The 21,636-nt window shown below is 36.8% G+C and overlaps 2 protein-coding genes across 2 annotated transcripts; both read right to left on the bottom strand.

The window, feature by feature from the left end:
• Positions 1-3,984: 3,984 nt before the first annotated feature.
• Positions 3,985-13,263, bottom strand: LOC117422867 (uncharacterized). The gene is made up of 5 exons (XM_034038073.3): positions 11,675-13,263; positions 9,202-9,294; positions 7,511-7,555; positions 6,464-6,612; positions 3,985-5,791 (listed from the first exon to the last, which is right to left on the bottom strand). The coding sequence occupies exons 2-5, from the start codon at positions 9,272-9,274 to the stop codon at positions 4,469-4,471; spliced, it is 1,590 nt and encodes a 529-aa protein (XP_033893964.3). The 5' UTR covers positions 9,275-9,294; positions 11,675-13,263; the 3' UTR covers positions 3,985-4,468.
• A 137-nt stretch (positions 13,264-13,400) lies between these two features.
• LOC117422869 (COP9 signalosome complex subunit 9-like) lies at positions 13,401-19,031 on the bottom strand. The gene is made up of 3 exons (XM_034038075.3): positions 18,881-19,031; positions 18,410-18,482; positions 13,401-13,628 (listed from the first exon to the last, which is right to left on the bottom strand). Exons 1-3 carry the CDS (start codon positions 18,941-18,943, stop codon positions 13,591-13,593), a joined length of 174 nt encoding a protein of 57 aa, XP_033893966.1. The 5' UTR covers positions 18,944-19,031; the 3' UTR covers positions 13,401-13,590.
• Positions 19,032-21,636: the final 2,605 nt, after the last annotated feature.

Raw genomic sequence — 21,636 nt, 5'->3', positions numbered from 1 at the left:
AAGGTCACTCTTGAAATCAGGACTTGAAGGATGTGTTGCAGTAAGAATATCTCTGGTAAGAAAGTGGAACAAAACTAAAAGGCTAAAATATGCACAAGAACACAGAAATTGGACTCTATGGAACAATGGTCAAAGGTGCTTTGGACTGTTGATAGATGGACAACGACACCTGTGCCTTCTGTCAGTTCTGTTGTCAATTCAACGCTTGTCCTCTTTCTATTCCTTAAGGATATTATCTTCAAGTATTGCTCATCCTTGTTAGACAGCTTTTTGGATCTTCCAGTCCTGGGTTTGTCAATTACAGGTGATGTTTCTCTGTACTTGTTGATTATGCTTCGGATACCACACCTTGAAAATCAAGTGATGCGAGCTATTTCACTCAATGTTTTTCCTTCTTTATGCAAGTCAAGGTTGTTATAATAGTAGAAAACACTAGTGGAGGCTTTGAATAAATTGTTGTTGCTCATAATGCATCAGAGTAGAAACATGCAACATGTCTAAGACTTTTGCGCAGCAATGTATATGAAGGATTATCCAGTTAATTAACATTGCAGGTGCAATATGTTGGATAATTAAAGGAGTGCTAACCACTTTATTTGCATTATTACCGGTCACCCATTTATATTCTTTTGTTTGTTTGTTTTTCATGTTAATTCAGGTTATGCTCATATTTCAAATACAATGCTGTAGATCAAGGGATGCAATCTGGTACCTTTGCTATGTCCCCTATAAAAGTAATGTTGCTGTTTTTTCCTGGTTATTCTTTGCATGTTTACCATGGCTTGTCGTGTTTTTTAATATGCTTTACAATACCGCTCTGGCTTTACAATGCTTACCTATGCTTTACTAGGCTTTCGCTATGCTTTATTATGCATTGCTATGTTTTTATATGGCAAAGTTTTATAAGTGGTAAAAAAAAGGCTGGTTCCTACTTTAGTCACACTAAAATTGATTTCTAGTCTCGCTATCTGATTCAAGGGAGACTGTTATGAACCAACTTTTAGAATGGGCACCTACAGTAATGATCACCTGACTGAAACATCTCAGTTAGAAAGTACCGGCAGTTACTTTCAGTTACATTTAAAAAAACAAAAAACAAAGGACTATAGCTAATGCATAACATGGCAGAAAGCACTTCAACAGAGCAGGTCATGCCATACATGTCACATGAAGGCGCTTTTCATATCATCTTGCTAGAAACTGATGTCAGGGGAGGGAACAAGGGGGTTTGATAGCTGGTTCTTCAAAGTATATGAAGACTGCAGCCTGCCCAAAAAACACATCTCTGTAAAATGTAAACTGTGCCTGGGGAGTAACTATTTGTAACTGTAGCTAGTTACAGTTTTGTTTATTTATAACTGAAACAGATTACTTTTTAAAAGTAACTTCTCCAACACTGTCTATGGTATAAATGGACACGGTATACTTTGTACCGGTATCAGGAATTAAAAAAAGTAAACAAAAAAAATAAATTAAAAAATAGACTGGTCAATGCAGTGAAATATGTGATTAAAGTGAAAGCTAAATAGTTTTGACAAACATCAATGAGGTGAAATAAAAATACTGTAGAACATACAATACAGCTACGACTACAAGTTTTGCATCACCTAGAATTTTAGAACTGACACATAATAAAAAATAAAAAAAAACTATGAACAAAATTATATAGCACTAGTCTACCAGAAGCCATAATAGTATTACAGCATTTCATGTTAGATTTTGAAATGTAACATTTTAACATTTTTGTCAGTTTTGTCAAGTATATGGAAATGTAATTCAATATGTTAACGTAACATTATTTAGCAGGTTTCATTTGACTTTATGAAACAAAATTAGTTAATTTTAGAAAGTGATGCAAAACATTTGGCCATAGCTGTACACATACAGTGCAAGAATACATATGAGCAGAAAAAAAACAGCTGTGCCTGTTACATTAGCCTATAAACAATAGCTTGGGCAAACTCAGGAAAACCACCTTGAGCGATTCAATAAAACTTGCTTAAATTTTAGAAAAGCTGTTTTGGTTGAAAGTGATGACTGATTTATAGCACCCGTTGACCTAGTACATTTCTTTGTGCTATTTAGCAGAACTAAATGAAACTGTAACATCTGTATCTGAGGTAGTGGATGAATAAAACAGTGCTCTGCTTCTGTGCTAAAATAACTTGTTGGGATTTGCTGACTGGAGTGTGTGTGTGTGTGTGTGTGTGTGTGTGTGTGTGTGTGTGTGTGGCGTCTGGAAGTATTGCAGGTCTTGCTCCCTGTGGAGTCCGTTCTGTCTGGAACTCCAGGTCCCCCTGTTAGCCTGGTAATAGCAGTGAGGATTAAAAGCCAACGCTAGCAGAAGAAAAGGCTTGTAAATCATTCAAAACTTTAAAACGCTCAGTCAGAATTGTAAAGTAAAACTATAGGAATCTAAGTACCGGTAGATAAACATTTCAGCAAGTCAATACACCAGCCAAAGTGTCTGTGTTTCTTATAGTGTTACCGAAGAAGAAAATGCTTACTTCCACACACAGCTTGTTCACTGAGGCTGTGAATGTGCCTGAGATATTGTCAGTGCATTTCAGTGTCAATTATATTTAACGATTAGATTGTGGAAGACCCAATGAGCCATTCATGAATAGTTAAACTGTGGATTTTGTAGCACTAGATTGTATCTGAAGCATGCATAGTGTTACCTTTAGCAGTGACTTGAGGTAAGAAAATGTACAGTAGAATATATATATATATATATATATATATATATATATATATATATATATATATATATATATATTTATATATATGTGCTAAATGGCCTTGTTTTACTACACTAGAGGATGTAAAATGTATTGCATAAAATATTTTATACTACAGATTAACCTTTATGTGAATGTTTTATCGTCACAATCAAACCAATTACAGTATCTATCGTACTCGTTTTCTGTTTCAATTGAAGTCATTTCTTCTAAAGCTCACCACACAATGGCAATGGCAGCAGGGGGGTTATACAGGGCAGGGTTGAAACACAGTATGTCTTAAAGCTCAAATATCTCTTCCTGTATTATGTCTACTTGTAATCTGTGTTGTGAACCCTCGACTTTTCATTTGCAGAACCAAAATAATAACACAAAGACTAATTGCTTACTTCTCTTAATAAGCAATGCATGCCAGTGTTTCTATATTCCACTATAGTTTTGAATGTATAAATAACTGCTTTCTGATACTTAATCACTTCTTGTGCCACAGCTTCAATAGTCTGTCCTCAGTCACTTTTTCCTAGAATATTAAATGTGTAAAATAGTCTTTCTGGTGAGGTACAAAGATATAGGTTTAAAGAATGGGGCCACCCAACAAGCAATAACTTTATCAACTCCTCCCCAGGGGAGATGGTGCACTGAAGGTACAAGTCTTCATTGGCTGAATAGCCTCTTCGTATTCCTCACATTCTTGCAGAAAATGGATGAGGTGCTGCTGCCACAAATTATATTCTGTCATGACCACAGAACATCATAGCCAACCTAAGTGTGTATGCTTGAAATTATTTCTGTGTAGGGTTGCAGATGTAATGTGAAATATTAGGAATAAAAGCAGTCTATTCAGGATATGTAGTATGAGTAGGTTAGAAAACAGTTTGCTGTATTCATATGCAAACTGAGAGTACCAATTGTAGCAGAGAAGTGGGTTGAAAATTGAATTGGACACCTCTTCTGCTCTTTCAGACAAGGTGGAGGATATGGAGTGATAAAGCAGACCATATTTAAAGTATGCTGTGTGAATTGTTATTTCTAATGTTGTTACCACTGGTTATAGTGGAAAAGTGTCCTTTTACAGGTTTGCATTTTCCTTTGAAGTGTACCTCCCTGAGAAAAAAAAAAATGATCCTTTTATAATATTGTGTACATACCATATGGAAAGCCTCACATATTGTGATTTCTCTCCTCTCACTATGTTAAATTACAGGTGTAATTATTCAGTGGAAGAAATAGATTGCAATTAGAGTTTCATTCAAAGCTTTTATTGGAACATTCTAAAAAAAATCTTAACACCATAACAGTTTTGATGTTCATAAATGCATATTTAAGCAAAACTATGAAAACATGTTATTAAATATTCTTTGAGAGACACACTGTCACAATACACAGGAAATTGACAAATAGCAAATACACGCAGTCTAGCTATGCCAGTAACCCATATTCAAGTACACTAGAATCACAGATTACACAGGTTTTTACTACAGAAACCATATGCTGATTTGCGCATGGACATTTTACAAACTAATTTCACATGGACATTTGCATAAAACTTTAAATGTTAGATTGTTCGTTTTCTGTGTCCCCTTTCCCCCACCGAATCATAACTCTAAAACTTCAGAGCTCAGCACTTGCATGAGTACGAGGTCTTACTCAAATGTGCTTTCCAAATCAATACCCTGTACTGCTGAAGCATTAATATTCGCTTAACACATGCTTATAGTGACAGGTTTTTACTTTTTCTGATAGTCCTCATCATATCTGTGATCTGGTTTCTGGTCTCTCGGTTCCTGCTGCTGCTCGTACCCTGTGTAGTTATTGTATGGGTCTTGGTCAGGCTGGTCATGGCTGGGACCCTCATCCCCCCTGGTGTCATGACTGGCTTGGGGCTCGTCGTGGTGGGATTCTGGGGCAGGGGGGTTGGGTTTGGATTCGTACCTGCGGAGACGGCAGTTGGGGTCATACTCTGGGTCGCAGTCAGAGTCCGGCTCGATTATGCCCTCTCTGTAGCCACCAGGGTTAGCGTGGGGGTGGTAAGCTTCAGGGGAACTAGCACTGTGGTAGGGGCTCTGTGGCTGAGGTGACCTCATGGGGTTGTTAGCACTGTAATAGAGGGGGCAACTTGGGTCATAAGGGTCACAGTCCTGCAAGGTGCTTGCAGCGCTCTGATGGGATGGGTTTGAACTGTGGACAGGGTAGCACCCCTCATCGTAATGCACATAGCAGGCATAGCCTTCCTTTGTCTTACCCTGGGTCATGGGATAGCGCTCAGGCTCCGCTCTAGATTCACCATAAGCAGGGCCAGGACTGCGGCAGTATGGGTCGTAACGAGGATCGCAGCCTGAGTCTAACGCCGGCTCATCCTTGGGCCTGTATTCCTGTCTGCAACTGGGGTCGTAGTAAGGGTCGCACTCAGGTTTTGGGGGACTGGAGAACATAGAGGCGGTGAGAGGGTTGCAATTATTATCATAAAGTGGGTTACAGCGGCTTGGTGAGACAGCCATTTGGTTCATTGGTCCATTTGGGACACAGTAAGGGTCGTATTTGGGATCACAGTTTGGGTAGCGGTGGTAGACTTCCCTCTTCACTGCTTTGTTTGGATCATACCCTAGGTAAGCATATGATGGAGCCGGGGCTGGGGCTTTGGGTTCTGATGTGTAGCCATAGGCAGCACGGAGATGGTACTGCAAGCATTCAACATCAGAGGGGTTGCAAATCCTTGATAACTCACTTGCCTGCTGAGCAGACAGGAAGGGCACAGGTGACCGGTAATGCTGGTAATGGTTAGAAAGAGGAGCTTTGATGGGTGCTGGGGCTACTCGAACTAGCTGGCAGTAGGGGTCTCTGTACGGATCGCATCCCTTTATAGGGGCAGGTTTGGCAGGGGTTGGTTTGGCCGGGGCAATCATGTCCGTGACACAGTTTGGGTCATCAGAACTTGCACAGGTTTTATAGACTTCGCCCAGGTGGCGGAGATAATGCTCATAGGAGCGCTGGCCCTCAGCCCGATTCCGGTTCTGCAGGTATTTCAGGTAGACCCGGTCCAGCTCATTCACCTGAGGGAAAAAACAAACAAACCAAGACAAGAAAGAACTATTATTCAGCAAAATTATTTGGCAGATATATAAATATAATAATAATATCTTTATATAGTGCCTTTCATAGTGGACCACCATCAAAAAGTACTTTACAGAGGTAGCTGTGAACTGTGCAATATATGCAGAGTCACTTACAATAGGACATTGATTTAACACCTCACCCGCAGGACGGAGCACAAGGAAGTGAAGCCACTTGCTCAGGATCACACAGTGAGTCAGTCAGTGGCAGAGGTGGGATTTGAACCGGTGACCTTCTGGTTACAAGCCCTGGACTTTAACCACTGAACCACACTGCCCCATAGTAAAATTACATCTTACAAATGCTAGTTAGAAATGCCTCAGCAATGTACTACTCTGTCATACAGAATCTCGGGATCCTATAAAGGACAAGCAACTAGCAGATCATGGAAAAGTTAAATCAGGGACTCTAAGTCTGCTGGCTGGGATAGTGGCTTGCTTGGATAATTGTATTCTGTTAAGTTCTGCAGACAGCTGTGTGAGATGTTAGTGCTTAAATAATTGTCCATCGATAAAGACAGCTATTGTACAGCATGCAGGGAAGGCAGAAAGCTGAAAGGTTAGTCTGTAGGACAAGTGTCTTTAGTGTTATGCAGGACCACCAATACTTACTCCTTCTTGGTTTCCAATGTCAGTGAAGTACTTGTACCAGTTCCAGAAGTCTGGATGCTGGTTGTACCAGTTGATGTTTCTTCTAGAGCGTACCAGCTTTTTCAGCATGCTTGGGGATCCAGATTCACTCATGTTCTCATTGTCTCCCTCTGTAAATGGAGCAGAGATATGGGTCCTTTTCACAATCAACTCACTCTTTATTATACAGTATGTATGAGTGCTTGCAGCAAGGTTGCACAGCGGTCCTGACACAGAAGCTAGTACTGATGTGATACTACTGAATTTCAAAGGACTAACATTGTGTAGTGGTTCATAACACGGGTATGTAAACACATACCATTGTGGTACCATTGTGCTACCATTGCCTTAATACAGAACAGAACCAATGCATTAACACTGTAGTGCCGTTATCTGCATTGCCACCTTTTAATAAGTATTCAGAGACAGCTGGTCCGCTATAGTTTTTAATTGGCACAAACTGCCAGTTACACTTAAATGTGAACCTATGTTGTTGACAACAGTCTACAGCCCAACAAGACTCTAAGCAAACCTTAGGATTCTCTTTATCCTGTTTCACAAGTTGAAAGCAAAGCACATAGCATGAAATAAACTACAATCTCTAGTGCTGCTATAGCTGTAGCTGATCAATGGTGTTAATGTATTCCAGCCCCAGTATTGAATGTAAAGAGACGCAAAGCATTTGGCTGTATTTAGCAAGCATTCAACATCCTAAGAACTAGCAAACTCAAATGTGTTTTCATACATCAATAAATTTCTATATAGAACAGCAGAGTTCATTTGGAGGTGCACTTCAACTTAAAGTATACAGAGGGAATATCAATTGAAAGAAATTAGTTTAGGATAGTATCAAGCCAGCTTTGTGCCTATGTGCTTATTCTGATTGCATAAGAAGAGCCACATGTTCATCTCAATACACCATCCATGATACCTGTGCTAATGTAACCTGGGGGGAAAAAGGCAGCAACAGAATACCTTCTTTAACACTGATAGTTATTATGCATGACACTTCAAGCACGCTATATTTACCATCTCCTTTCTGGCGCTGGCCTATTGGGCTGCCTTCCAGAAAGTCTGTGAGGAAAAAAAGAAATTCAATAAAAAGGTGGGTTAAAAAAAATAAAACAGATGTGATTGGGCTTCACGCGGACAAAAAGCCTACCTGTTAATAAGCCCTTGTGAGCACCCAGCGGGTTCTTCCGTGTTTAAAATAATACAGCTGGTGTTGTGTGGATTAATCTTCAAACACTGTACACTACTGGGCTTTGAACACAATCAGTGGGGGTGGATGCTGCTGTGCCTAACTGGAAGAACACCTATAAAACTACAAAGAGAAGGCAGACTGCCCAAGGCAGAGCCCATTAAGGATACCTTGTAAAAAGTCTTCCATATCCACTCAGAAGTTTTCCATAGTTCCATACCACCAGTGGCTACCCTTAAAGTTTATGGCAAAAAAAGCACACCGTCTTTTAACTTGTAACAATACTGTTAAGGCTTCCATAACATTTTAACATGCCTATTTCAATGAAGGATACAGCAGGCAAGCTTGGAAGCTGCTTGTAGTACTGTATTTCCTCAATATTATTTTTTTTATGGGGAAAGGGCACATGTGGCACTTAATGTTAATGGAAAAAGAGGCCCTTCTTTCTGAAGTTATTCCTTTAATCTTTAAACGCAATGGGAACTTAAGGCCAAGTTTAAAATCGTGAGATACTGAGGCCTTCTCTTTCTCTAAAACCTTTTAATTTACTTTTGTTTTTTAAATTTGTGTGTGTAGGGCTTGTTCGGAATTGGTTACATGCTGTTGTAAACTATATCCACAGCCCTTTCTTAGTTTCTAGGCAAGGAATACAGTAACTAATGTAGTGCATACGCAATTCGAGCTGTTTGACAGGAAAGCAGGATGACTATGACCTAGTGGGAATCCAGAAATGGACTCTAGGCTTTGACCAACAACCTTGTGCTAAGGGTCTGGTCCCCTTCTGGGAAATGCGCATTGAGAAGAATCGAGACTGGCACTGGTGGCATGATCTGCAGTTTTAAATAATAAATACACTACAGAGATAAGCTTGTCCTATTCATGTCTAACAGGGATTTCTACAGTTGTAGAAATACACATATTACAGTTCTAATGTGTAATCTGATACAGCCATTTGAAATGTATTTGTATTTGATAGTTTGTATCAAATGTAACATTAAGGGAAGCTATACTCTTCAGGGATGGGTAATAAGACTCCCCTTGCATAGCAGTTCGATCCATTCCTGGCTTTACTAGGAGTTTAATAAGACACACATGAACTTGTTACCTATATATCGTAGCTAATCAACCTCGTATTGAAACCTGCAATGGGTGAAACTCTTATTTCCATTCCTGATGTTCAATCATTCTTATTTAACTTTATATGCCAAAAAATATCATACAGAATTCTGTGTGTAGGCTGTTTTTCACCCCACTCAAGGTCAGAGTGGACAGGAAGCCCACTTGCAGGAAGCAGTTACTGACAGGTGGATATCAGCTATATTATGCAGTATTATGTCTCTCTATACACAGTATGCATGTTGCTTTAGTATGAATCAATTCACTTATTAAACACTTTTAGAATATGGGGACTGTAAACTGTTGGGGGGGAACGGGGGTTGCAGCTAATAGAAGGAAAAATGAAAACTATAAAACGGAAACCACAATACAGCAATACATGTATTAAAAGAAAATAACTCACCGGGCATTAAAGAGATTGCCAGAAGTATTCCCGTTAGGATGAAGGAGCAGGTTCTCCATTCGACACGCCCCATGTTTTCAAGACCTCAGTACACTAAGGGAAACACATTACAGTACATGTCTTTAACTGCATGAGAGCAATGTTATCACAAAGCAGTATTTATCCCACATAAAGACAGATGACTTACAATCACTTTTTTAAAATTATTTTTGTGAATACAACAACATAGTGAAGGTCAGTGAAATAAATTTGCACAGAAGACTTCACAATCCTTCTGTTTGTTGCAGCGCTATCTGTTCAGCACTGCTATTTCACCACACAAGTGAAGTCAAATCACTTATGAGTCTATTACAGTGTACACTTATTACAGTGCATGGCACTTATGGCTAATACAATGATCTATGATGTTTTTCATATACGGTGTAATACCTGTGTAGAGAATAATATGTTCATGATTACTGTAGTAATTTGTAATATGCAATTATAAAATCTCGAACTTGAAGCATCTTCACCATCATTTAAACTGGATTTCTTTCAGCAACGTTTTGTTTTTACTTTTTCATCAGGAGAGCATTTAAGATTAAAACTTAAACGAGGGGCAGATCTCTTTCTGTATTCTTGTTACATTCTTTTCATAACTGAATGATCTCCCAATATGATGCATTCAATCAAAACATTTATTGATTCAAAATGATTAATGTACTAACATAATCACCAAGTTCTCTATATATATGCAGATATTTTAAATAAACAGCACATGATGTACATTAAAAACAGGATGCAAAGCATTTGAATGTATGTGTTTTTATTAGAAAGCGTTTCACTCATTAGCTTGAGGGTTGTAAATATATTCAGCCTATACTGCTAATGAGCTGTAAAGTGCCCAATAGCACATCTTTTACTTTAGTGAACAGAAGATAATCTATTAACATCCCAAAAAATAAAAAGAAAGCATCTGTTTAAATTAAAGCAGTATCAATAGACAATGCACAATTTACACACATACCATGAAAAACAACATTATTCATGAATAGCTGAATCAACATTTGTTTTTATTGGAGATAAAGTATTTTTGTACATGACTGACAAACCTACTGTACATTACATTAAGCTGTCTGTTCAGAGTGCAATTTACTGTCGTGCATATGCTTATGTTCCCATTTGCCACACATTTAGCTGTCTATATTTTTTATGTTATTGTATGTTTTTCTGTAACAGCTCTGCAAAAAGAATCTATTCGTCTAATTATTACATAATTATATAGTTTCTAAATTTGCAATGCCTCTTATTTTGTTTTAAAAAAAGAAATCACAATTCTTGAGTATTGCACTTCACAATATCAGTTGCAAAATCTATTAAGTTGTCAGATAGACATGTAAATCTAGATTGGAATGAATTGTAAAACGTTTATAAATATATTATAAGTTGGATCCCAATGTTGTATCATTCTATACCTTGGAATTCTCCTGGATTGCATTAACCTGTTATTTGAGGGTTTGTTCGTGAATACTGAGTGCTGTAAAATGCTCTAAAGAATCAGCTTACTTATCCTTGAGCAACTCAAATCAAGAGTCATGTAGACAAATATTTTGACAAAAGGCGCAATTGACTGTTTAAAGTTTGGATGAATTACACATCCATTATGGCTAGAAGCCACTATTATTTTTAAAAGCCAAGATACACCTACACAGAACATAATTATGTGTATTGTAACTTAGCAGGTGCTACCCAGTTCAAACCTTACCCACACAAACACTGGACAGATGATCAAATACAACCAAACCTGAAGAGGTAAATGTGTAAATGTTGTCTAGTATAAACAGGTGGCATTTACATCCTGGTGATGGGGATTAATCAATAGAACGGTCACTACTGACAGGGTATCCTACACTACAGATGTCTAGTTAACACAGTTTGGACTGGAGGGAGTCATTGACTATTGTAGAATATGCATTTGTAATGTATTTAATTAGGAAATGTTAAACTCTGGATAGCCTGGCCAAGATGCAACCCCATATACATACAGAAGTACTGCAATGATATTTCAAATAAAACATACAAGTATGTCAAACATATAAAAATATACAAACTTTACAAGAAACATATACTGTTTTCTGAGGGACATCTTAAAAGCAGGAAACCATCAACCTGGTACTGCTGAAGGCTTTTCATTTACATAATTAGTATTTAGCACAAAAAGTACTTGTGAAAATAAACTTTTATCTCTCTCCCTTGTAAACTCCTTAGTTTTTACAAGCATCTTTTTCTTCAATGTTATTGTGTCGTTTTTTATTTAAAAAGGACAATTTGTTAAAAACAGTTAACTTGACGAATTGGGGTTGAAATCAATAATGAAATACATTTATAAAATCATAAAAAAAAATATGCATAATGGCCATATGACAAAGTATTGAAAGACTGCTGTCTGATAAATATTTAACCGTACCTGCTATTTAATGTAGTAATGACTTACCTCAGTCAGAAATGACACGCTTACTGCTCAGCTCAGCTCAGCTCCTGGTCCCTGAAGTGGGTGAATCACTAACAGCCAGTGGCCCTTCAGGTGAGTATGGTGTGAGGTCTACTGCAGGAAGCCCTGTACACCGTCTGTGTACTCTTCTCAGAACTTCTGTTTAGACTCCAGGGGCAGCAGCATCTTAAATGGCACTTTGTTAATTAAAAACAAAAGGTGCATCACATGGGAAACGCATGCTGTTAGCAGCAAGGAGATTGGCTCCTGTAATTTCCTTGAACTGACCAATGGGGTCCAAATAAAAAAAAAAAAAAAAAAAAAAAAAAAAATCATAAAAACCCATACTTAAAAGATTAATAGGCTGTAATTTACACTTGCCGCATTCTGTTACACCGCTGGACTCAGAGGTGTAAAAATGTGCCACATCAGCTCTTTTATATCGATCATTCCACTTGAAGGGGTAGGTACAACTTAAATACATGCTACACCCTGAAGGAGAAAAAAAAAATATTTTCCATCTGAAATATACATTTTCTTAACATGCTTTGTCAAAGGAACATCTGCAACAGGAATTTTACAAGTTAACTGTAAAGGGTTATTTTAGCTTTTACACTCGATTACAGTAGGAATGGATTCTCTGAGCAATAATGCCCTCAGCAGCAGGCATTGTCTTTCACTTAATTCACTGCAGCATACTAAAGGGGATTGTTATTATTATAAATCTAAAGACATTATTTTTGTTCAATGTGTTTGTTTACTGAATTGCATTAGTGCTCAAACCTGCACTCTCCAGTGAAAGTGAGTTATCATGGAAGGACCCTCCTCCAGGGAGCAGAAGTCCCCATGCCCATTAAATCCTCAGCATCTCTTTGCTTTCTAAGATGCTCATTGCCAATGCCATTTTTTTTTTTTGATGTTTGAGAAAGACAAGCACTTAGAACCTGTGCTGACCAAGGATATGCTGAGATAATGTTTGTGTATGGGATGCTTGAATTGTGTTATTTTGTGATGTAGAGGATTATAGAAGCAGAGTTGAGATTACATTGTCCACCGACTATTGACCTAAAACAGTACATTAACTAACAGTTCCACTTCTACCTTTGAAAGAGTGGCAAACCTTACGGGCTGCTCTTTGTGTATAGTTATTGTCTAATACCTGGCAAGACATTAACATATTATTATACATGATCATCTTTAATCTACAAGAAGTAAGCTTTTATTAGAAGTTTTAGAAACGGTGTTTTGCAATACATAATAATTTTGTCAATTATGTTGCTACATCAGATTACTGAGCACAAAACCACTAAAGTGCCTACCAATAGTGCTAGTGCTAGGGAGGTGAACATTTCCATGGGGCATATATATTTTTATGGGAACTTGATAATAGTGTTTTTGGACCTTTTTTTTTTAAACATATGACCCACAAAACTTACTTTTAGAATAATTTTAAACAAATCATAAAATGAAAAAGTCAGTGCGGAAAAGCATTAATCATTTAACATCTGTTATGTGTTGAGTTAGTACTGAACCCGACAACGAGCCACTACACAAATAATTAGAAACAAAGATTTTCACATACAGGTGTTCTTGCAGAAGCAAACCCTACAATCTTGGTCTGAAACAGTTTTAGACAAGAAACAGATACAGGATAATAACATTTTAACATAAATAGTGGAATGTTAGGGATTTTTAGAATGTTGCAACATCTGGAAAAAAAGAAGGGGGGTTCTTTTAGAGCATTTTATTGTAACAAAATATGGCTTAACACTATCGGTGCTTAATGCAATTCCACTGAATCGTCATTGCAGGTCTAGGAACATCACTATTCATTTTAGATGCATTTATTGTACAATGTCCTTTTTAAACAGGCTGCAATGTGAACAGAAGTAGGAAACTCTTGAATGAGCAGGGTTTTATCACTGGGTATCATCATCGTCAAATAGGTCTTCAAAATCTAAAAAAATTAAACAAAAACAAAATCACATGAGATCAATAAGATATGTCTATACGTTTCAATTTTTTTTACATTTCTCTGATATACATAGTTATGTAAGAGGTTTGATTTCTTCTTAAAAATAATTAATTAGTCTTCTTAAATTCAATCAGAAAGATTTTATTTAAAAATCTATTTAAAAACAGGAACAAGAACAAAATACACATACAGCATATGGTAGGCCTCAGAAGGTGTAATGTCTGAGCTGGCATCAGTGTAGATGTTAGTTTCTGAGCTGTTTCTCAGTGTAGATGTTATTAAGTTGAGTTGACCAAAGAAATTACTTCGTACAGCACAGATATACAACTAGCTTACGTAATTTCCTTGACCAAATTTGGTCTTATTTCCCTAGCACGGTGTGAGACAAAACACATTGAAAGTTAACATTTATGTTTCTTCTTCACTTTACCGATGTCAGCAGAAACCCAGATAAGAAGAAGTTACAATTAAGAACAATGCTATTTATTAACCCTCTGTTGATTCAGAGCTTACGTTAAACACAGGAAAATCACACAATGTTTACAGTTTTAATGATTTCTCACTTCTTTCACCATTTAAATGGGAAGCATAAGCAACGGGTTGTATAATGAAAAGGAACAAATGGCTGATGAAACAGTAAGAGCTTGTGCCATTTCAACTGGAACAATGTGTACCCTGCCCAACACAAGGTGCGTGTTTATCTGAAAAAGCCTACGTGTTCCAATAGTGTGTTTATTATGCGTTCTGCAACAATTACCTAAAGTTACAGCATGTCATTTTTAACAAAAGTAAATGGTCTTAGGATCAGTTTTAATTGGTTTGATTATGGTTTGTATTTAGGCTCAAAACTGTTTTCAAAGCAGAAACAATGGTTCTATCATCCCTCCAAGGTCACAGCTGCACTTGCTGAGTTATGAAAAGCCAGTTACTTCCTACAAAGGTGTATTTCGGGCCATGTGCCAAGCAATGGAGGTATAAAGTCAGGGCAATACATAGGCAAAATTACATAGGCAATCCTTAAAGTTAGTTACGAATATTAGTATCTTATTTTAATTGTATAAGTTACATCTATTAGTGTTACTTTGTGCACAAAACAACATTTGTTTTACATTTTTTAAAAGGTGTTACTATACCTTATAAGCCTGTTCTGAAAACAGCAGCAGTGTAGTATAACAAATCATCTTTTAACTGATGTTTTTTTCTTGCTGAACTGCGAGAGCACACGCAGATTTTAAACACACATTTGCCTAGTTGGGTTTCAAGAAAAGCTTTTGTCTATTTTGATGAATGTAAAACCCGAGAGTCATCATAGTCGGATAATATTGTTAGAATGATTTACTGTCGTGGAACACTGCAGCTTTATATTTTTATTCTCTACTGTGTTCAGAAAAAAATAGCTGCAAACTTAGCTACATGTTCCTGAGGAATCATTTGGCCATGTTTTATTCTCCTTAAAGGGTACCCCACAGAAAAAAAAGGTTCCACAACTGAAGCAGGACACATATGTTCCAATTTGTGATCCACTTTAGATGTATAAAGTAGTACAAAGCTAGGACCCATGCTGTGTCAGAGACTAATCAGTGCCTTTAAACGTTTTACCGTTGGTACAGTCTTTCATTCCTCCTTTCTGAACCTTTCTGAACCAGTAATAGACTAGGTAAATCAACTAAAACCTTACATTGAAGCTACTTTTGGAAAGTTAAAACGGTTCTGCAGGGTCAGCAAGCAATGGGGTTGTTTTGTGTTCTGCTGCAGTTGCACTTTCTCATGGTAACAAACACCCCATTGCAACTGTACAAACGGAAAGGTGGTCAGTAAACACTACCATAAAGATTTCTATTTGATCATTTTTACAATGTATATTTTAGATCACACATTAAACAATCCCATCTGCTTTGTGGCACCATGAAAAAGCGATGCAGGATGGGTACCAACCTGTACATCATTCTTAAGTAAAAAATACAGGTTGCTGGGGACAGAGTGAGGGACCACAGATACAGGGATACCAAACAGAATACACTTGTATGTGTTTGTTTGATGCTAGGCAAAATTAAGGGTTCTGATATTCAACAAATCAAATTACTTTCCAGCTAAAATCCAAACACCTCCTCCAGGCCTGTAAACAATGCAATTGAATGGATTTGCAGTTAAATAAGTAAATTAACAGCAATATTTCAGCTGGGAAATAGAAACCAGTATGGTGCACAAGTTCACAACTGTGGTGGATTTTAAGGTTTGGAATTTACAAATTACCAGTTGGACTGTTGCCATTTTCTATCTCTTGTAAGGTTTTGAGTGCCTCCTGTAAAAGTGAAGGTAACTGCTAATTGTAGGGGGTTAAGCACACACAACATGCATTCCCCTTTTGACTTAACAGCCCCTCTAAAGTAAGTCACCAAGTCCAAAATAACATTTAAAATGATTAAACCCCTCTAGCATGCGTGTCACTTTTAACAAAAGTAAATGGTTTCAGGATCAAGGAATGTTGCAATGATTGAGACCACTATGTTAAATTTGATATATATATATATATATATATATGGCACTTATTATTATGTATAGTCAGCATATACAGTATTTGAAAAATCCTAGTATGTATTCAAAGAGTGAGTCTTGTCGAAAGACTGCTGATAAATACATTGAGAAAGACTTGTTGTAGAAACGTTTGTCTTGTTTTATTGCTAAGTTTAATACTGTACTGCTATATCTGTTATTAGTAAGTTTATAGTTATTGATGAATAACTTAACTCAGTATTGCTGACAAATGCTACTCAGTCAATCATTTAGCTGCCTGAATGTGCAGTTTCTAGATATCTCAATATTTTCAATTAGCCTTATTTTCAATGAAAATACATATTTTTAACTTCTAAAGGAACAATCTTACATTTAATAAAGTACTGATCATATGACACCAATATAGTGGATTATTTTAAAAGTGTGGATTTAAAAGTGTGTGTTTTTTTGTTGTTTTTTTATAGCAATCTGGTACTTGATATAATGACATGTTCAAGTCTGTGAGAGAATGTACCGATTAAAAGTACCTTCTGACAGTTTTTGATACCTGTGCATCTGCTTTTCTGTTTTTTTTTCTTTTCCCTGAACTTCCACAACCATGTTTTGATCCCCATAGACCTCTATGAATTGTGGCCCCATTTTCTTTCTTTTTTTTTTTTTTTTAAATCAAAATGGGTGACAATTCATTGCTAGGTAATACACTCCTTGGAATTGAATTATTATTATTATTATTATTATTATTATTATGATACTTAAAAATGGTAAGCTCTGATTCACTTGTCTGAAACAGCACTTTTACTGTCAAAGTCATCATCATCATCATCATAATAATAATAATAATAATAATAATAATAATAATAATAATAATAATAATAATAATAATAAATCTTTATTTTGTATAGCGCCTAAATGAAAGCATCTCAAAGCACTGAACAATTTAGAACAATAATGCTAAAAACAACAAAAAATAACCAAAATACAACAAATATACAAGCATATAGATATATTTTGCACAGATTATAAAACAAAACATTGCACATTGACATATACCTAACCATGATGAAATGCCTGTACACAGAGATGTGTTTTTAGTTTTTTAAAAGCTTCAGCGACCTTGATCACCTGCGGAAGATTATTCCAAAGCCTAGGCGCATAACAGCAAAAAGCCCCGTCACCCATAGAACGCAGCTTAGCCTTTGGAATTCTTAACAGACCTGAATTTGCAGAGCGTAGGTTACGTGTGGATATGTACCTCATTAACAAATCAGAGATGTCATTTGGGGCCAAGCCATTTACAGCCTTATAAGTTAACAGTAAAATTTTAAAATCAATCCTACTCTTGACCGGCAACCAATGCAGAGAGGCAAGAACTGGTTGGAAGTGATGTCATGGGATATAAAGAATACCGGTAAACTACTGTTCCAACAATCCATCCAATGTAAATTGTTGCTGGAGGTGCTGCTTAAATTAAGATGTGTTTAGTACTACAGAGAACACTTTCTGTAATAGTGACTGAATGAAGTGCAACATCCTTTGGTTAGCTAATTAAAGAAATGTGTGATGGTACCGATTAAATCAAATACTTGTGTGGCACATGGGGAGCCACTCCGCTAATGAATCCTCTTTTATGTTACTTAGCTCCAGGTTAAATTACCAAAAAGATATGATCACATATTCTTCACAAGCAACAGACGTCTGCCACTGTCTGCATAGAAACAGCAGGCAGTGGTTGAAGTGGAAACCCAAGGCTACTCAAGCCCCACCTTTCCCAGCAGGAGTCAGTAAGCAGCAGAAACCAGAGATTCCTGTTTAAGGCACCTAAAGTGTATTGAGACTGTCTATTCATTTTAATATTGTCCCTATGTGTAGCATGCAAAATCTCTTGATGTTGACATGTTTAAATGTTATAAACATCAATGTTCTGGGTCAATTACAGAGCAAATTAAGTATGACAGATTTAATTAACTAGCAACATTTAGATAAATGACTGACTACGATATGAATACCACAGGGTGTCAATATTTACAGTAGCTTCAAATTGTTTGGGTGTTTTTGTGTATAGGCTAAACATTAATAAAGCTCACTGCATATGTAGAAAACACTTGGATGTTTTTTTTTAAGTTGACATCATTTGGAAAGATTATTTTGAAAATGACTCCACACAAAGTACGGTATGTTGTGTTTCAGATTGTAGCTAAATGTGTCCTCCTAAACACTGGGAATGTCCTGTGCCTACAAGCATGTCTTACCGTTAAAGAAATCAGCATGTACTGCTTTTTCATTGGCTGCCAAGTCCATCAAAAGTCCAGAGCTTCCACCTGCCTGGAAAAAAGTACATGTCAAATAATTAAATATCAAACACTGCACTGAAATGAAACAGACTAATATTGCTATGCTATATAAACTAAATACACCGTATGTGTGTTGAGGCTACAAAATAATAAATACATAAAACACTATTTTCATCACGTAATTTACAGTACGGCTACATAGTTATCACAGACAATTCGAAGTGATAATAGTTTGTAGGTTTTGATACAGAAATGAGTTGCATAGTCATCATCTTGCATTTTCAGTGACTTATTAATGAGTAAGGCAACTTGCCCTGAAAATAAACCAATTTCAAATCATAATAAAAAGCGTTTTTTTTTTCTTTCATTAATATACAATTAGTACGATCCACATATGATTGAAAAATGCAGGTAAATATATATGTTAACCTCATCAAGATCTACATATGGTCCAGCTCCTTCAGGAAACATTTCATCAACTGCCGGCTTCATGCTTATAATTTATTTCTAAGAAATGAAGACAACTTTTCTTCTGTCTGCCTGTACCACTTCCTGTTTGGTTGCAGAGGAACGTCGCCACTTGGAAATAAACTACCTTCTCTGCTAGAGAGCGACCACTAGTGGAGAGCAAGTGGAACTACCTTTATTTTAAATACAGAATTGCATTCTTTAAAATTTATTTTACAGAATTATGCGCTTTATTTTACTGCTGCGTTTAACGATGATCTGCAGCTTTACATTATTTATATATTGACAGTAGAACTTTTTCCTCTGTGCTTGAACTGCAGGTGCCATGACTGTTGCAATGAGTCTGATTTGTTGGATTTCTAGCAAATCTATGAGAATGTGTAGCCTCTGCAGCCACGTAGTACCTCGACAGATTAGGCCACACTGTAATAAACAATGAAAGGTCACTTTTGAGCATCAGCATCATACATTTAAATATCTGACTGGTTCAAATTACTGTCAACTTGGACTAACAGTGAATTAACCCAATTGGTGAATTCTTGCATTGAAAGTTTGCATACAGTTAATCAGTTTCCCTTGCATACAATGGAGCCATTACTTGTGTAAATTGTGTAGCACTCGAGGAGCTGAGAAAGGGGAGTCTGTGGTATCGTTTCTTGCCTACCTGTTATTAAGGGGTTTAGAATACAGGGTGCCTGCCACTCAATTACATACTGCCCTCTGCAGTTGTATTTTAAAAATGCAAGCTCTTGTCCAAGGTTGCATTGTTACAGAGGAATAGTGTGTATTTGGGTTGTTTGTGTCTATGGTACATAATACTGACTCCCTGTGGGATGTGTGTAGGGTAAAATGTACAGTAAGACTGAAGTCAAGAAGCCAATGTTTCAATAATGAAAACAAAATGTCATTGAAGAGAGAACTGACTAAATAAAGCGGCAAATGCTTTCATTTATTTCACATTGGTTCAAATCCCGCTCAAAAGTGAAGTCACACAAGCTGCAGTGGACATTAGCCCACAGCAACAAAAAAAACCTCACAATTCATCACAACTGGCATTCTCTGTGGTAAAAATAACTAACACTAGGATTGCATTTTAATTATGGCGATGCTTTCCATATAGCGTCTAGGAACGTAGTTGACTGTAGTCTGTGAAATTGTCTTTAACCTTTTATGAGCTCAAATCTCAAGGACCTTGTAATCGTAGCAACACCCGAATGGTTAAAATTGTTCTGCAATATGTGCTGCTCTCTAGTGGTAGGCAATTGTAACAGCAACAATTTAAATATAATGTGACTAGTTTGGATAGATGCCAGCAGGGTGAAAGTTCTTTAGTGAAATTGAAGCATAACACGAAGGATTTATTAGTTTGCTCTAATTTTTCAAAGCACAAAAGGATTAAAAATAAACTCCACAATAAACTTAGACAATGGTGGTGAAATGAATGCATCTGAGGCTGTGGTATATTGGTAGGATAGGTAAAGCTGGAAAAGGAGCTGTCTGTGGAATCCTAAAGGTCGAATAGGTTGTTTAAAACTTTAAAACTTAATGTTAAAACTTTACAATGCATTAGTAAGACCTCATCTAGAATATTGTGTTCAGTTCTGGTCACCTCGTTACAAAAAGGATATTGCTGCTCTAGAAAGAGTGCAAAGAAGAGCAACCAGAATTATCCCGGGTTTAAAAGGCATGTCGTATGCAGACAGGCTAAAAGAATTGAATCTATTCAGTCTTGAACAAAGAAGACTACGCGGCGGTCTGACTCAAACATTCAAAACCCTAAAAGGTATAGACAATGTCGACCCAGGGGACTTTTTTGACCTGAAAAAAGAAATAAGGACCAGGGGTCACAAATGGAGATTAGATAAAGGGGCATTCAGAACAGAAAATAGGAGGCACTTTTTTACACAGAGAATTGTGAGGGTCTGGAACCAACTCCCCAGTAATGTTGTTGAAGCTGACACCCTGGGATCATTCAAGAAGCGGCTTGATGAGATTCTGGGATCAATAAGCTACTAACAACCAAACGAGCAAGATGGGCTGAATGGCCTCCTCTCGTTTGTAAATGTTCTTATGTTTGTAATGTATTGATATATAGAAATGAGCCTCTGCATGTTTAATGAAAACATGAACTTCGTTTGTTTCAAGTTGATCCTCTGCACAATTTCTAATATACTGCTGCTGTATTTTATTTATTATGTCAAAAACATCTTTATTACATTCTATATTGGGAAGGTTATTTCAAGTGGTGTTACGCTTATTACAGTTTTGAATTAGTCTACTAACTTGCTTAAATTACTAAACCCATTTTGTGATACATTACAGTAGGCAGAGCCAACAGAGTTGAAAGGTCACAGTATCACAATATTTCTCACATGTGCCAAAGATGGCAGCCAATTACCAGCCAGTAACAGAACTGAGAACCAATCCGAATGATTGCTAACACTGTAGAAATGAGAGAGGAAAAAACTACTGAAATAGCACCTGGGGCTAAAGCTCCTCAGAGTGCATTACTTTTTAATACTGCGCTTGTTATACTGTAGATCAACTGTATTATTATTATTATTATTATTATTATTATTATTATTATTATTATTATTATTATTTTCACCAGACTGGTGAACTGCAGTGCAAAGATAGAAAAATAGCATAATTTCTCTCAGTTTACATATTTTAAATAATTTTAATTGTAACAACCACAATCAGTTAGAATTACCACT

This window comes from Acipenser ruthenus, chromosome 17 (genome assembly GCF_902713425.1).
Source record: "Acipenser ruthenus chromosome 17, fAciRut3.2 maternal haplotype, whole genome shotgun sequence".
In the NCBI taxonomy this organism is placed as follows: domain Eukaryota; kingdom Metazoa; phylum Chordata; class Actinopteri; order Acipenseriformes; family Acipenseridae; genus Acipenser; species Acipenser ruthenus.
The sequence above is the reverse complement of the archived record's forward strand: the minus strand, read 5'-3'. Positions and strand labels throughout refer to the sequence as shown.